Consider the following 18,669-nt stretch of genomic DNA (forward strand, 5'->3'; position numbering starts at 1 on the left):
TTTCCATTCTTCCTTTAAGTGATTTGAACTTCCCATCCACAAATGCACTCACTTCTGCTCCCATTTTTGCCCTGCAGCAACTTCCAGAATGGCTTACGCTCAGCAAAAGCTGGAGAGCTTCTGACTCCTGAACAGATAATTACAGGATTCTGGGGAAAAAAACCCCAAACCTGAGGATCCATGAAGTGGCATATTGTCTCAGAGAAAAGGCATCTGACACATAACCAAAGCAGCCTGACAAATTGCAAGTGTGTGCTCCTACCACAGAGGCTCACAGAACAAACATGACACATGCTTTATTGAAAAAGATGGCATGCCTTCTCTCTAACTTCCTGCCAGGCTTAAATAAACCATCAGGAGAACCTCTTGTGAAGCGTTAATGCAGCCTCAGCACTTGAGTTATGGACAGAGAGGGTAGCAGTTTCATACATGTAACATCAACACTGATGAAAAGGTTTTTAATTCACGTTTTGTCACAGAAAGGAGTAACATTTGGCTCAGCTCAGAACTGCATGGGAACATCTTTTATATTAAAAAATACATATATATTTTTTCTTTAAAACAGTCTTCAGATTTAAACTCAGTCCAAATCTGTGCTGTGCTTACATTTCTCCCATTGCTAGCTGACAGCTCCCCACACTGCACACATCTCAGCAGTGGGAGCTATGCGGCCTGCAAGCGCTTGCCTCTGGTTTACAGCTCTCCTACCAAGTGCCCTCCCAGACATGCTGTAAACTACACGGACCTTAAACTCTGGACTCTGGCTGCTTATGGCAATACAGCCTTTAGCACTCAAGATCAGAGAGAAGTTCACATTCTCTGTCTTTCAAGACTTCTTTGTATAGCCTTGAATTAATGCCCTTTAATGGCAGTAAGCACCAGCCACGATCTTTGAGAAGGCAATGCAGTCTCTCAAGTCTAAACATGTCTGATTATAAAACACGCTCTATCCTGCAAGCACATATGAGTCTTGATTTCATTTTTTCCTTCACAACAGATATACGCAAGAGCAATTTGCAACTCAAGGAACATTCAAGTATTCTGGTGCACTTTGTCTTCCCATCTAAGACTTCATTAGGCTCAGACATATGCATACAAGCTCCTTAGGATCATCTGAGTTTCCACTTCTAGGAGCCCACACCTTTTTGCACTTATTATCTGGTTATATGCCTTTCCTAAAGTCAGATTATGGGAATACGGCTGTAGGTGGAAAAAAGAAAAGTTTCTCAGTAAAGTCCCCCTGAGGATAGGGGGCTGAAGCTTACTTGGATCATATGTAACATCATTAGGACAACTGCATAACAGGAGGCTTTGATTTATAAATTTAAGTACCGTAATGAGGTAAGGTTTAGAATCAATTAATATAGTTCATCAGTTCAGTAACTTAGACCTAATTAAAACAGTCAGCAAGAGACCTCAGATTAGAGGCTACCAAGCTACATTTAGGGCACTCAGTCTTATGAAGCCACTTTACGGTCCCTTCAAGGATGCAGAGAAAGTGCTCAAGTACAGGTTGAAAACTGACTCCACGGCAAAGATAAACCCTAGAGGAGAGTCCAAGTGTTCACCTCAAATCAGAACGGTTACAGTCTATTCAAGCAGCAAATTGCTTGTTAACTGGACTTCTCAGATAGCCTGGCCTCAGCTATGGACATCTGGACCCACAGTATTACTTTAATGAATGTCTTCTAGCTCAAATAAGCAAGTAAAACCAGCCAAACAGGCTGAACCAAAACAGTGAAAGCTCCCAGCAGTTTTCACTACATACCGTTTGATCCATTAATAGAAGAAAAAATGGCAAAGAATCATTAGCATGCATGTAATTAAAAGTGAAGATGATTTTCCAAGCCCAAACAACACTTCACTTACTCTATGAGACCACTGTAGTCAGAGATAGCAGTGCATTAGGTTCCATCCTTTTTTTTTTTATTCCTTATTACCACAGTAAGCCCCCAGGAACCCTTGAACAGCAGCTTGGACAACATCCAACATGAAAATGTTCTGCTTCATTAGCGAGGCATGGAATACTTTATTTTCCAAAATTTATTAGCTAATCATAAGGAGCTAATTATTTAGGAAGAGCTATAAAATAGTACTTAAATCTACTAAGAACTATTGTGTCAGACAAGCATGATTCTGATGGCTTATTTGCTCAAATCATGTATTTATTTAACTCCAACCTTGGGGCCCGAGACAAGACTGTCTAGACTCATTTCATAGACTACAGACAATTACTGTAATCTTTAAGTTCTGAAACTGTCATAACCAGAAGTGCCAAGAATGCTGAAGTGGCAGCTGTGTTATTTAGCCGTCTATTTTTCATTAGCAAGGCCAATAATTATCAGCTTCCCTCCCAAATCCTCATCCAGTTAAAACCCACATAGCAGTTAACTTTGAGTCCTGAAAAATCTTAAATGCCAATGACAGAATTGGTTGTCTACCTATGAAGTAATGAAGTTATCAACTTCTTGGAAGTCTGTTAATCCTTTAAGTGCGCCAATATCCAAAGCTGAATAATCTATGTTTTACCACTGTAGCACATGTAGCAAAATCAGTTCAGCTGAAAACATCTGAGACAGCTTTCCCTTACAAAAAGGATACCTGAATAGCTGGCAGGTGGCAAGCTGGTAGACAAAAAGTTCATATTGAAAAGCTACCATAGTGACAACATACTAAATGCACACTTTTACTGAGGCCTTTTAAGTTTCCTTTACACTACAGCAGACACCAGATGAGACCCAATGCCTCAACACATGCAAACTTCACACTACAGCACTGCCAACATCCCCAAAACTGCTATTCCAGCACATCTGTATCAGTCATTGTTCTGCAGTTCAAGATGAAAACATGCTTGCTCTTTTTCTTGCTTCCTGAAACAGATTCCCTGAAGTTCACAGCTAAGTAAAAGCTCAGATAGAAAGAAGAGTTATCCTGATCAACAAATATTATCCGGCACCCCCCTAAAGCAAGTAGGAACGAGAGCACAGCACCTACACACTAATCACTCCCAAGTCCAGCACTAAGCTCCATAACCTTAACATCTTCTCCACAAGATGTTTTCTCAACAGAATGACGCTACAGTACTGTTTTCTTAACCCAGATAGAAGAAAGAAGTATTTACACCCTTAGCTTTGGATTTAGAGCCAAACAAGACCTAGGAGCATTTTCTACCTTGTCCCTAAGGCAAGGCGTCAGGTTAACCTACCAACTGTGAAAAGGGGGGGGAAACTTGGCCAGGTAGAAGAGGAATAGAAAGCCTTTTAGCAGTAGCAACAGCATGGTTCTGGCTCCCAGTACACAAGTGTCCCTTTGTTCGGTTTGTCAACCTGGACACAGCACTTGAGTGATCAGGTTCTGATAGAGGGGAAAAGGCTGAACTTGACCATTGTCAGCCAAACAGAGCAGAGCAATGTGATAGCCACAGCACCACTGAACATGCAACTCTGTACGATGGAGAAATTCTACTCCTGCTCAGTAGAGAGGTATCTGGCACAGATTTCAGAGAGATTAACCTGAAATCACGATGAGGCACAAAGCCTGTGGAAAAGCACACATCCATTAAACAGAGGCAGTTCCCACAGATGTCAACACTACTGCTTCATAAGAAGCAACCCCAGCTAACATCACTATTTTTGGAAGCACCGATTTTCCATAGAACAAAAGACTATAAATCTAAAATACAGCATTAAAGGAACCCACAGCTTGGACTTCCGCAACTGAAAGAAAGCTTCAGCTGGACAAATGGCTTTGAAAAATAGCGAGCACTGTCCAGACACCAGTGCAGTACAGTGCTTTTCTTTCCAGCCTAAACAGCACTCTCACTGAAGTTAAATCTCTTAATGCCCCTGGAAAAAGTCCCGTAACGACTGTGAAGACTTACTCCTCTTACTACCATCAGTAGCAGTCTTCCAGATCAAAAGCGACTTCTTCACATTGCCATTCTGACTGCTTTTCTCATCAGTACTAGACTGTGGGACAGAGGGAAGGAATACAAGAGGTAATGTGGGAAAAATTATCCTCAATGCTCAGAAGGAAAAAGTGAAAATAAAAAAAGCAGACTGATGGTTGTGAAATATGGGAAGTTGTTGTTCCATGTCTGGTGTCAGTCCCACAAGTCCAGCTGAGCACAGACTCCTGCAATAGCTCCAGCCCCTGCATTTATCTTTGGATGTCACACACCTGTGCTACACTTTGGTCCATAACACAGCAACGCAAGTTTGCCCAGAATCAATGAATTCACTTTTAACCAGCAAATGTGCAGAGTGACATTTACAGTTTAGATACAAGCGTTTTCTGTGCTTTCCCAGGGACGGTGCTCACTGCCCACCCACCACAGCCCCCACCAAACAGCACCACTCACACAGGGAAAGTACAATGTGAACAACAAGGCTCACTTATGGGTAAATGTGAACAGACACCAATTCCAGGAACCAGAGCTATCAAGCAATTTTACAGTTGCTATTCCTGACGTCTGAGCAAGTTTTGGTGTTGCAGAACCGGTCACAGGTGCTGCCTTCCTCAGTGCAGCTTGGCAGTAGCTGGTCTAGAGGGAAGAGATCCTGAAGATCCAGTGAGCACCAGAGCTTTTGGCCACAGAAGCTTTAGATCTTCAAGTTAAACAGTAATGAAGAGAAACATGCTCATTTCCTCAAATTTCATGTTCAAAAAGCTTTTGTCCCCTGCATCCAGTCTATGCATTTAAGCAGGCATTATTTCCATCTAAAAAACAAGCCTATTTATGAGCAAAACATTTGCTTATACTAATAAAACCAACCACAGTGTCTCTTCCCTTTGGTCGCTGCACCTGCAGGGTACTGCCATTCTCAGTGCCACCCAAACCACAATGCAGGCTCAGGGGGAACTCGCTTCTTGCTCGGTGTTAACACAGACACTGCATGGAACAGGAACACATTGAGTATTGGTGGCACTAACAATGTTTAGTCAAATATTTTACTTGACTTTTGAGCTGGAGGGCCTAAGCAGCTGTGTGTTGATACCATTCTCATGGCCTTTGGAGAACTCAACAGCAAGGGCTGCCTTGCCCAACTACCTCCCAGCCAGGTGGTGTTATAACTGAGGCAGAGAAATAAACCGCTCCTGCAACACACCATGCCAGAACCGAGCTAGCAGGCTCATTCTCACGTTCACCTACAACACAATACCACAAAGTACTGCCTCGTGTGCAAATATCTATTTTCGCATTACAAAAAGCCACATCTATTATGAACCACATCAAGAAGCTGCAAGTAAACATCCAGCTGCAGTGCTGCATGCTCTCCCACCACAAGCAGTCAACAAGAGCTTCTACAGTATGGCCATGTATGGTAGCAGTAAAGAAAGCAAATGCACAGTGACAGCAGCCCCACACTGAGCAGCATCACCTCTGTGACTGAGCCAGCTGTAGCAAGCCAACACATGCACTGAGCGCTGCATCCACAAGCTGCCCCTCAGCACTCAGAGAGAACACTCAGAGGCATCATGTTTTCTCCCCCAGCATTCAGATACACAGGATGTTAAAGCAGGTCCCAAAATAGTCCTTCACACACCACTACAGCAGCAGATAAACACCACTAAAAGGAAACAGCGCTTTGTTCAGCCATTATTTCTCTGAAGGGCTGGATGCTGGGGCAAAATGCACTCTCCCCAATGAAGAGCCTTTCTCAGGTAAACTGCAGGTGCAGAATTCTGTCATTCAAAACACAGCACTTCAGATATCAGCCTAGCAAAAGATGCTGTGACAGTGCAGACCAAGACAGCTATCTCCCTCTAGTTCTACCATCTTAAGCTTGTAGATGCAGTTCTGCTTCAGCAGCTAGCAAATTAGTCGTGCAAACAAGGTTTATCATCAAAATGCATTAAATATAGTGGTGAACTCCCTGTAAACCAGCAGAACTTAAGACCACTAAGAGAACTCCAAATCCTACCATCCTCCTTTTTACATCCTTCCCCAGTACACTGCTTAACCCTCACTAGCAACAGGATGAGAGCAAACAGCCTCAAGTTGTGCCAGGGAGGTTCAGGATGGATATCAGAATCATTGAATGGCTTAGAAGAGACCCCAAGGATCATCAAGTTCCAACTCCTTTGCCACAGGCAGGGGCATCAACCTCCAGATCTTGTACAAGACCAGGTTTCCCAGGGCATCCATCCAACCTGATCTTGAACGCATCCATGGATGAATCATCTTCTCCGGGCAGCCTGTGCCGGCACCTCACCACTCTCTCTGTAAAGAACTTTCCCTGACATCCAATCAGGGATAACATCTTCTTAGAGAAAGCAGTATAGTATTGAAACAGGCTGCCCAGGAAAGCAGTGGAATCATCATCCCTGAATGTGTTTGATAAAAGGGTCAATGTGGTACTCAGGGGACACAGGTTAGTGGGCATAATGAGGGTGGGTTGGCAGTCAGACTATAATAATCTTAGTGGTCTCTTCCAACCTTAACAACTCTATGAACCTCAGGGGGACCATCAGCATGGCAGGGATGTGAAAAATCTTCCAAAGAAGGCACTCCTAGTATTGCTTTCATAGATGCTACAAAGCTCACCTCCTACATAAAGGCCTTTCCTTTCTATTGACTGAAACTTACTTTTCTACACACTTCATTTTAGAACCTGCTTCAACCCAAACAGAACATGGCAGAGGCACCACCAGCTTACCTAGAACAGAACTCAGATGAATTCAAGTGTCATTAAGTAAAATTAAGTTCCATTCATCCCTCTGCAACATCAAAGCTTTGTGTACTGACTTGGACACACCTGAATCCTTTTTCCTGGTGACTTTCCCTATTAAGAGGCAGGCAACAAATGCCAGAATCACACACGTTTGTACCAAAATGCAAGGACAGCTCTTTACCAAATATGCCTTGAATAGATATGATTATTTTTTACAGCACAATTCTGTATACAAGCAGGCTAACTAGATTTCAAGTTCTACAGGAAAATAAGAGATGCACATCAATTAAAAACAAACAAACAAAAAACCACAACAACAAAAAAACAACAAAACAATATAGAAAAGTAATGCCAAATGCTTTCTCAAAAGTGCATTCACATTGACCAGTGCATTATCCCACATATAAGATTGGTGGGCTTTTGGGTATTTAGGTTCATAAAAAAGCAGTGAAGTTTAAAAATGAAGGATTCAAATATGTATTCAGATACTTCAGTTTTACAACATTACATGGTTAGTTAACATTTGTTCTGGGGGGTTTCCAGCAAGGTGGTTTCCCTTCTGTCCCCTCACGCTCTCATTCTGACAAAAATTTACATAAGTTCTCAAATAAACTTGTTTTCTAAATTTACGAACTGCCTTCAGCCTGAACGGAGCAGACAGGGCACATGATTCACTCATTTGCATTGGAGGATACATGCCGAGTTCTCCATATCACATTCCTTTAGAGGAAGCAGTGAAGGAGAAAAGCATCGCTAAGTGGAAAACACAGGTGTGAGCCATATGAATACGGGCCATGAGAAGTTTTGGTAAACCTATTAGCTAAAACATGAAGACATTTCTTCACAAGAAAAGCAAAGCAAGACAACTGTTTATTACTTGAGCACGCTAATTGTATTTCTTTGCTTAAGACAAATTGGTTCTGCTGCCTGATGCTCTGAATCTCTGATTCTATGTCTACTAGCTCGTAATCAGACCTGAATGAAACAAGGTACCTTCTTCAGGATTGTTCATAACTGAAATATTATTTCTTTAAGAAAAACTTACTTAAACCAATATACCATAACTCAGTATCAGAGCAGATAGCAAGATCAGGAAAGAAGATACTGGTATGAATCCAGCACAGAAAGATTTCTATAGAGGCTAGTAATGACTTACAAAGAAGATCTTTTTTGCTCATTATCCTAAGATGACAAATTAATCTTACACTGCCACATGCTGCAGTCAGCTCCACTACACTGGTTCTGCCTCCCAGCTTGGCAGGTCCCACTAGGTTTTGCAGTAGGGAAGCTCCTACTTTTGAAGCATAGCCTCTTTCCAGTTGCGTTTCAGCCCTCTTCAAAACAATTAAGACGTTCCCCACTCCACTTCTGCATACCACAGCCCAAGCAGCAGCTGACGCTGCAGTGTAGAAAGCACAGCAAAGAGAATTTGCTATCCTAAGTGAGGTGTAAGAGCACAGTCCAGGACATTCTGTAGTCAAACCCATTTGAAACAAAGCAAGTTCAGTTATGCCATTTGGAGCAAGTTTGTATTCACAGAAACTGAGCTAAATTACTTCAGTTCCACTCCTACCACATGCAGAAGGGAAACACTTGTCCCACACTGCTCGAGTTTACAGCTTGCTGCAGTCTCCCAATACTGTACCAGTTCAACAGTGCTTGGAGAAATACCTTTACTACGCACCTTTCTCAGAAAGGGCTCAGAACACCTCACTCTAAAGAAAAAGTTACCCATCATCAAAAAAAAAACAACAAAACCCAAACAGACTTCCCACTACAAAAATCACCTATACAAAAAAATTCCATATTCAGATAACACCATGCAGCTCTCCTCCTGATTATGTACTGCATGCACAATCGAATACGGCCTTAAGTTAGAAGTGCCACTATTTCATCATCTTCTCAAGCAAACAAGAGCAAACGCTCTTATTAAATGCACAGAGGCAGGAACACAGCAAAAGCCATCTTAAATGTGCGAGCAGCATGCAAAGACCTTTAATTTCTTTACTTAGAGAGGGTTTTAGAATGCAGGAGGGCTGATCAGTTGTTTTTGTTGGTTCTCTTTGGTTTTTAGAAGGAAAAAAAAAAAAAAAACCACCCATACCCTACTGCTATTTCCGCTCCCATATTCTACCGAGTAGTGATCTTGTGGTAAAGGCATTCAGTGAAGAGAAAACAGCGTGGAATGCACAAGCAGCCAGCCCTCTGCACCCAAACCACAGGAAAGCACATTAGTTTCTCTCATTTTTATAGATTAAAAACAGGTTCTTCAACTTTATCGTGCTTAAAATAATGGACTATTCAGACTTCCAGTAACCACTGATGAAGTCTCAGGACAGCCAGTTCATCAGTATGACAAGAAAGGTTTCAGGTCACCTTATCTTCTTGTTTGTTAACTCTTCCTTAGCCAGTTTGGATAGAACCATACCTCTCAGCATAACATTACTGCACAGACCTCTGCAGCCATCAACTAATGGCAAAACCAAAACTAAGTTACTCACCCATACAGATCAGATACAATCAATCAAAGGCCTTCTTCCAGCATTAGAAAACACTTTTATTTGAACCCTAAGTTTTCTACACGTCTTTTCTGTGCATGCATAAAAAGAAACCTTTCATAATCATCAGAGCTCAGAAGCTGTTAGATAGGCTGTGCCCATCCCAAACTTGTCAAACAGATGCCATTCTAAGAAATGAAGTTACAAAGTTCTCTTTGGATGTGCTCTGGCCCTGACAATACGAGTGCATCAGGTCTAGGAAATGGTTGTCAGACCCCAAAGGCAGAGGCAAACGGTCAGAGCTGAAGCTGTTCATCTCCCACAGGCAGGCTGAGCTCATTCTCCCAGATCACCACCACTTCCCCTTGCACAGGAGATCACTGCATGAGACACAGTGCTTCTGGTTATTCTCTTATGAGTATTTGGAAATTGAAAACAAAAACAAGCAGGAAAACCCAAATGCAATTTTATCTCAGGCTACAGAAGCTCTTAAATCATGAGCAAAATCCCTGCCTTTGTACAAACTCAGCTGGATTTTAAGATCCTAAGTCACCACTGCACTGAACTCACCCCGCACACAGTAGATTATTTGCAAATTCTGCTCCAAGCAAATGATTTGATCATCAGTTTCCTCTCCCGGAGAAGGTTCCTGGAGCACAAGTCTAAAAATTCACAGTGCCCCACAACACAAGGCAAAGCAGCTATGGAGGAGGGGAAGCCACTATTAAAAATGTGAGGAATGCAACCTACTTAGAGAAAGGCAGATAATGTCAGGACAAAGGAAGCGACTGCTAAGGTTTAAGGCTCCTTCCCAATACAATTCCACCAACACAGACAGTGGGCAACATCCCCCTGGCAGAAGCAGATCACCACCACCTGTCCCTAAAGAAACAGAAATAAGATGCATTTCCACTCTTTGGAGCTTCTCATTCTAGTGCTCTTATGCTGCTTACACACTAAGGATTATTTTGGCTTCATACAGGCTCACCTTCCAACCTGAGGGCCTAAAAATCATTCATTTCAGCACACAGTCTACAGACTTCTCTGCTGGGCACAAGGATGTTCTCCCACACCCAGAATACCCAAACTGAGAGCTCCTAGCAAGGTATGAAGCCAGATTACAAAGATGAGGGACATCAGGTGAAGGAGAAGCAGCATATGAGAAATCTAAATGGCACAGCATAAGTGTTTGTGCTTTGGAAATTTCTATCAGGGTACATGGCCGTGATAACTTTGCTCAGGGCCCAGTGGGCAGGCAGCAGAACAACACGCAAAGAGAGGGCATTTACAGGGAAGACCAACAGCTAAAAACAATCCCAAGCAGCAACTGAAAATGCAAGACAAGCACGCAAAACAGCCTGATAATTGTTTTGTTGTGTTACACAAAGCCAAAATCCCTTTAAATACACCACCACTGCTTATTTTGCTTGTGCATACCTGGTGGAAGACAACAAAAGAAAACCTTACATACATTTCTAACAGTATGTCCTCCTTCAGCATAGCATAGACGCAAGTCCATTATCAGCAACCACTTTTTTTTTTTTTTGCATGATGACATAGAACCTTCTTAGAAGGAAAGACAGACCCTGAAATACTACCAGGAATGCACTTCATACAGTACATGCTGTTGTAATTCCATTTGTTTCCCTTACACAGAGAGAGTCTAATAGAAGACGTTTAACAGATCACTTTTCCATCCAAAGACACCAGATTCTTCACACTGACTCATCACTGGCATCCTACCATTTTCATGGTCCACTTGCCACATAAAAAGCAAACACATTCAAGATTTGCTTGTAGGCTCACAGATTTCTATCTGCTTAAGTTAGGAATACTCTAGATCTTCTGTAGTATGACCTGAGGAAGTATTTTGCCAGAAAAAAAAGAACACGTTAAAGGAACTACAATTTTTTTAAAGTTTTGTTGTTTTCTAGGAAATACAGACTCAACACACAGAACACTCAGACCAGTACAGAAGTTTCAGGGAAGGCTTTTTGGCTTGAGTTGAGGAAGGTGACAGGCATTACAGACACGATCACCACATACACCTAATGTTTAGATGCTGAGAAATGAAGTTTTGCACAGACCTTCTGCATAAAGACCTTTTTCTCTTAAACTACAGCACTCAGACGCATCACAGTGAATACCCAGTTAATGATTAATGCACACTAGTGTCAGCAGCTAATGCTTTCTCTCTCCCATGCTGAAAGGGGTCCTGCTGCATACTACTCCCTTCCCACCCAGATGGGAGAGCCCTCCCACACCCACACAGATGACAACCCACCTCCCCAGTGGACCGAACAAGATGTTGCAGGTCTGGCTATGCTCACACCACTGCCAGCCAGAGCTGTGTGCAGGCAGCGTAACTGATCTCCGCTAGAAACATTCCCTGGTTATTTTTAACTGAGGGTTTCAGAGAACTTAGGGAGTTCCTTCTCAAATTTTGGCTGCTGCTCCCCCCACCACCAAGGTAAGGCTCCGTGTCCCTGCCACCTTCCCTGCTCCACACACATCACCCACTCCTGGGGCAGTTGTGCCACACAGCACATTGTAAGTTACACAAAGTCTACCGACAACCTGCCCTCATCCGGGATCTCAGCCCATAACCAGAGCTTACAGCACTTCCCCATGTAACAAGAGAAGCATAGTACAACCCTCCCAGCACCACCCAGCTCGGCACAGCCCCACAGCTTTCCCTCCACCTGCGGCAGATCAGAAGCTGTGAGCTCACCTCACTGCCAGGCAGCACTGCACAGCGCTCCATTAGTTGCTAGATAAACATATGAATGTGACCTTCCTTCACCCACACAGGAGAAGCTCTTGTGCTGCACTCCACCCCAACCCTCCTGTAGACAACCCACCTGTACCAACAGTGCTTTCACCCTCATGGCAGCTCCACCTAGAAGCAGCCCCACTCACCAAGGAGTGCACAGTGACTTCACTGATATGTGACTCGCTTAAAGCACACCACACATCATAATTAAGAAAGGGCAAAGCAAAGAGCTGAATATCCCTTCTGCCTGCTACCTACTTGAAGTGATTAAGTTATAAAGAGAGGAATGACTCTTTCTCTCATGTTACCTGTTTCCCCCTGAGGGGTTTAGAGGCTATTTTGGACGTGAGCTGCAACAGCACCAAAGCTGTGAGACAACAGCAAAAAAAAACATGAGGTAAAAAAAGAAAGTGAGAAAAAAAAACCTCTTCAAGATGATAGGGCACGTATCACTTCGGAAAGAAAAACACAGCTCAAGGCCAGCGGGGAGGGCCTCACACACTGCTCATACATGAACAGCTCACCTAGAAGGCAGCTCCCCACACCTGCAGTAACAGCTTACCACTTCTATCCATCACCATTTTAAAACAAAACTCCAGCACCTATGGGTGTTAGTTATAACTAAGCTACCTGCTCAAGATCCCATTCACTCTGCCTCTTCCAATAAAGGTTTGGCTATGGTGATCCCGGTCACATGCAGACATCTGGGAATGCGTTATAACAAAGCATGAGGGAAAAGTCAAGAGACAAGGAACAACTATGAGCTGAATTTCAGCTGGGGTTGGTTTTATATTCTTGAAACAACGCATTCATAATACACGCTGCATCTACCTGGATACTACATTTTCACAGTGGCTATGGCCTTAAGAGAGCACAAGACTACCAAGCCAGTAGGATAAGAAGTGTGAGTGACAAGGACTGACTCAGTAGTGTCACACAGGTCTAGACCTGAGAACAGACTAATTCAGGAAGATCTGTATAACTCCAGCTTCCTACCAGCTAGACACCTAACAAAGCTAGTAGTTACCTTACAGCACCTTAAGGAGCCAAGACAGTATCTCCAGCGTGGGTAACATTATCAGTAAATGCCAATAAATCACATAAATATAAGGTATTCTGAAGCAGAACATCTTTGCCCTTCACACACCCCAGAAGAAGGGTCATGCTTGCAGCAGCCACCCCCTGCAGCCTGCAGCACAGCCTAGAGCTCCAGCTGAGGCAGGGAGCCTCTCACATGGCTGGGGCACACGGCTCAGTGCCAGCACTGCTGTTCACCCTGCAAGCACAAAGGGCACCTAGCCTGGGAAGCTGTGCCAGCACTCCTTGTGCAAATGATGCTAGAAGCACGCAGATAACCAACAGCACACAACAACAGCAACTTACTGTGCAAGCAACTGTTGCACAACAAGGTGCTTTCAGACTGCGAAGAATTTTAAGTTATCTCAAAGGAATTTCATTTTGGGATGGGAGCGTGCCCAGTTCTGAACACAGCTCACTTATTAATGAGCTGTTTTCATCATGTCCCTTCTAAGTACATCAATGGATGGCATCCCTGCTGGGTAAGTTATGATGCACTGTACCACTGCAGAACCCCAGAGCCTGCCTTGCAGACACCTCTGTGGTGAAGGACTGCACCACTTCACCCCACCAAGGAGCAACACCAGGGGTATCACACCAAATTCTCAGCACCTCTTGGCATGCTTTCAACCCATTTTTGCCAGCAAGTCAGGCCAGCAGTTAACTACTTCAGTTGCCAAGCTGCAGATCTACAACTGAGCAATACAAACCTTTTTCTGGTGGCAGCGCTCTGGAAAGCATAGAGCCAAGGGTTCAGGTTTCACAAGAAGAGAAACAAGAGGCCCTTATTTTTCCAGGTGACTGCATCACAAGAGCTTTGTTTGGATTAGGATTTTCATTTCCCACCTTCTGCAACACACACACACACGCCACCTCTAACCTCGGTGGATGCCAACATGAAGACATTCGTTCCCTGAATCGTGTTTTGCCACCTTGCATCACACCACACCACTCACTGTAACATGACCCTGCTGTTTACCACAATGTAAGCATACATTTACAGCATGCCCCGTATGAATCCACAGCTTGGAATCCGTGACATTTTATTCCTTTGATTTTTTGTATGGGCTCACTCGAGGAATATCTTCTGTCGGCAGCATTTCATCAGAACACCCAGGAATGAGAGGGGCTTCAACCCTCAAGCACAGCACATACAGGTGGCACAGGATGTTCAGACACCAGGGTCTGTCCAGCTCCCAGTGTGGACACAAGCTGCATTTCAGTTGTTGTTTTTCCATCTGCTTTACTGTGCTGTTTTAGAGACTCACCTTAAAATTGAGAACAGGGCTATTTTTTTCACCCAACAACTCCCCGGTGGCGCAGTGGTATAAAGTGCTGCTTGTGGCACCGAAGGGCCCGGGTTCGAATCCCCCCTGTGGCGCAGGGGGTAGAAGTGCCACTTCGCTACACAGAGGGCTCGAAACCCGGGAGTTGGACTCGATGATCTCTAAGGTCCCTTCCAACTCGCACGATACTATGATACTATGATCAAATAAAATGATAATACTGAGTCAACTCACCCCTAGTTGTATTTCTAGTAATGAGAACTAATGTTCTGGTGAAAACTGTAGGTTGGAAAAGAAAAGGAAGAGCATATCAGGACAGCTGCTCACCACCCATCTGTAAGCCATATACATGTGCTTTCAGAGCAACACCTGGTATTAGCTATCTATCTCCAATTTGCTCTGCTTGCTTGTTGAGTAAAGTGGCCAGCTCAGCTCCAATCAGAACTGGTTACTGACAGCTGGAAGAGCAGTAGGAAACCTACTATTATTACTGCAAATTTTCACTTGTAAATACAGCACAAAGTCAGTACACACACAAAACACAAGTCACTGGATCCCCACATATAGTTTTTATGTTGCAGGAACTGTTCCAGCAGCCTAAAACACATTCCTGTATAACCACATTTAGCATGAGGTTGACTGACAAGCTGAGCTCTGCCACACTGAAGGAACTGCATCCAGTCAACACCACCTCAAGGTTTTTAAACCAACACATTCTCTGGAGATATTCACCCTTGGAAGCTGCTTCACATGCAAACACAACAAAACCTTCAGCATTACTAAAAGGAAGAAGAATATGATGAATTATTTTAACAGTTCTGACCAAAGGCACCCATAGCTTTGCGGAGCAGATACTTAGACACGTAGAACGTCAGTGGCATTCCTGCTGTGTGATGCTGAAACTAGCAGCGCAGCGATCCAGCTAACCAAAAAAAGCATGAAGTAAATGGCAACTGCAGGCTAAGAAGTATGCAGAGGGTGATTAAGTACTTGCAAGGCTGTACTCCCTTTAAGCGAGGAAACCTGAATATTACAAAGGGCTGAGTTGGAAGGGAATGTGGGGTATTTTGTGACAGACCTCTGCATGACAGCTGGAGAGGAGCTATTGCAGCAACAGCTGTGTGCCCTGCACGGCTCACGCTCCCAAATGCCTCAGCTGCTTGCAAGAAAGGCTTCTGCCTCTTTGGGGATCTCAGTGTGATGGATTATTTGTTTTTTAACTAAGAGTAGGAATGTTTAGCTCCGGCACTTAGTTTTAAAAGGCTGTGGCATGAAGTTGAACTACTATTGACCGGGGCTTTCCTAAGGTTTATGACTATGGCAGGGGCCATCTACTCTACAATTACAACTTCTCCACTTCCTGTCCTAACAGCACGCAGACTGGACAGCAGAAAGTTCATATATCACATCCTGATTTAGAGGAAATGATTGTGAATTTCCAGGATGGAATCCCGTCCCACCAGCACTAATACCCAGCTCTGTTTATCTCCCTAGAGGAAGGGCTGAGAGGCACACACCAGTCATCACACACCGACAGCCCTCATCTGCAAACGTGCACCCCACAGCTTCTTCAAGAGTAAGAGGAACTTCTGAACAGCTCACATGCAGTGGAAGAGCTTTGGCTGCAGGACCAAAACAGTGCTGTTTCAGCCCAAATTTGAGCACAACAACAACCAGGAACCGATGCTCTCATGTAGGATGCTGCACCCAGGACAGGAGGCTCCGGTGCCCCTACAAGGCCCAACCTCACCACACCACCACCACAAGCACTAAGCAAGGCAGGAGGGATGCGCTGGGCAGGCAAATCCCAGGGCTGGTGACAGAGAGCCACCCAGCTGGTTCTGCCTGCAGCCTCGGTTCCTCTTCACTTATTTCACCACATGAGAGGGAACCATTTCCTATTTTCAGACACAGATCTCCCCCTTAGTCCTCCAAAGGAGGCAACGTACACCAGGACACGTGCTTTCCCACCACAGCTGAGCACAACAGCCCTGTTTACCTGGAAGCAACCAGCAGCCCTGAAGCACAACTGCCCAAAGCACTTCTAGTTAAGCACAGGGAAACAAATCTAAGCGGGAACTATTCACCAACAAGAAGTGTTCCTCCTTATGAGCTTCAGTACTGAGATGGTGTCAACCACACTTTATCGCAAGCAAAAGCGATGCAAAACAGAGCTGAAATCCCTCAGTGACATCAAGTCCTGTCGTGCGGCCAAACCTAGCGCTAAGCCATGTTGTAGCGAGGCAATGACGAGTCTGCCACTTAATCCTGAGAAATTCCAGCAATGAGGCATGTGACTCGCTTGTAATCAATTTTAAAACAATTTGGAAAAGTTTCTACACAGTCCTGAAAGGAAAACAACATGTTTGGCAATACAGTCACTGTGCAGGAAGGACAGCGATGGACACACGGCATCAGGCATACTTGACACCACCACAGGGTCTAAGAGCCCAAGAAAATACCCTCTCCAAGAAATGACACATCAAGCTTTATTTCCTATCGTCCATAGCAATGCAGCAAGTACAGAAAACACAACACCAGTCCCTAAGGCACCTGAGGCTCTGCACAGGGGGTCTTTATTCTCCAGCTATTTCTCAGGTTGTTCAGAGGCCAAGTTTTCTGCTAAAGATCACTTTGCAGTGGCAAGATTTCACATCAAGATAAAGCAAGTGAGAGGGCAAAACAATGCAGATAATGTAATACAAGCTGACAATAAGTTGTTTTGGAAAATTCACTCTCAACACATCAGCTCAGCCCCACAGTGCTCTTCTGACACCACTCTTTTACAGCAAAACGTTGCTTTCTCAGCTAATAGAGTTCCTTACATGGGACAAAGCAGACACGAGCTCCTCTTTCACAGATTTCCCCTGGAAGAGGGGTGCAGATAGCAGCTCTTGAGCCAAAGCTTTTACTTCCATTTGTGTGCAGCTTGAGCTTTGTTTTAATAAACTTTCAGTGCGTGTGCCTGCAAGCCAATACAGCACTTCACAGAACCCTTCTCTCCTGCGCTAGAAATGGCTATCCAAAAGCCATGCTACAGCCAGGGACTCCACAAACCCATCCAGCAGCGCTTTCCAAGACAGCGGCGCCGGAGAACGGGCCTCCAGCCTCCTCCAGCCACACATGCTGCTCAGCCCGGATACCCGCAGGAACACCCAGCCGACACCATCCAAAGCGACCACACCGTGTTGCGTTAGCAGCGCTCCGAGCCAGTGGACCAAGGAAGCGAGCAGCCCCCAGAGCAGCAGCAAGGATGGACCCACTCGGCCACACGCGGAACCTACTGCTGCACAAAGCTGCGGCAGACAGCAGCCCGTCCCATCTCAGCGCACTGTTTGCAACAGCTTCCCAGGAAGCCAAGCTCTTGAAGCCCCAGCTACCTGCGAGCCCCGAGCTCAGCCCGAAGGCACGCCACGGCACCGAGGTGAGCCACACTGGTACGGTAGAGGGGCAGACCGAGGCACCTTTCCTCATAGCTTTTCCCAAGCCGCAGACCAGCACCGAGGCAGCCGTGCCGCCCGGCTCACCCTGCCCTGCCCCGCCGCCGCCCGCAGGGACGCGCTTCGCACCCCGGCGCCGCCCCACCCGCGCGCCGCGGGCAGCGCCAGGCCGGAGCTGGCGGCCACCCCTTCCCTCCCGCGGCGCCTTCCCGGGGGGCCCCCAAGGTCACGCCGCCGCCTCTCGCCGGCAGCACGGGGCGCCTCCGGGGCCTTCCTCCCCCCCGGCTCCGCGCGCCGGGCAGCGCCCAGGCCCCGGCGCCGCGGCCGGGCGGAGCGGAACCTCCCCGGCGCCGCGAGAGAGGCTGCCCCAGCGCCGCGCCTCACCTGGATGAACTGGATGGTGAGCGCCGACTTGCCCACGCCGCCGCCGCCCACCACCACCAGCCGGTACTTCTCCTGCCCCGGGCCGTCCCTGCAGCCCGCGGCCATGGGGGAGCCTGGGGGAGCCGAGCGCGGCAGCGCCGCCAGGTCCGGCGCCTCCCTGCCCGCCGCCTTGCCTCCCTGCCGTCCGCCGCCCGCTCGGCGCCGAGCTGCCCCAGGCCCCGCCGCTCACGGACCGCGTCGCCGGCACGGCGCGAGTAACGGAGCGCCCCGCCGTGCGGCAGCGCCGAACCGAGCAGAGCAGCGCCGAGCGGAGCGAAGGGAGCACCGCCCGCCCCCGCAGCCAGGGCGCCGCGGCTACAAATGGCCGCCGGGGGGCGGGGCCGCCTCATCAGCCATGCTAATGAGCGCAAATACATGCATGAGGGGGCGTGGCCAAGGCCGCCGGAGGGTTCCTCCCGGTCCCGTAAGGCCGCGCTGCCCCCTCCTCGAAGCCGCGTGTCCCGGAGCTGCCCTTACCCCGAGTCACCATCCCGGTGT

The 18,669-nt window shown here is 46.2% G+C and overlaps 1 protein-coding gene across 1 annotated transcript in view; it reads right to left on the reverse strand.

Moving 5' to 3' along the window:
- RRAS2 (RAS related 2) overlaps nucleotides 1-18,373 on the reverse strand; it is a 35,680-nt gene extending 17,307 nt beyond the window's left edge. The window contains exon 1 of the mRNA XM_072337538.1: nucleotides 18,133-18,373. Within this exon, the coding sequence (XP_072193639.1) occupies nucleotides 18,133-18,237 (105 nt within the window). The 5' untranslated portion in view covers nucleotides 18,238-18,373. The remainder of the gene's footprint in view (nucleotides 1-18,132) is intronic.
- Nucleotides 18,374-18,669: the final 296 nt, after the last annotated feature.

This window comes from Excalfactoria chinensis, chromosome 5, assembly GCF_039878825.1.
Source record: "Excalfactoria chinensis isolate bCotChi1 chromosome 5, bCotChi1.hap2, whole genome shotgun sequence".
Taxonomy (NCBI): Eukaryota; Metazoa; Chordata; class Aves; order Galliformes; family Phasianidae; genus Excalfactoria; species Excalfactoria chinensis.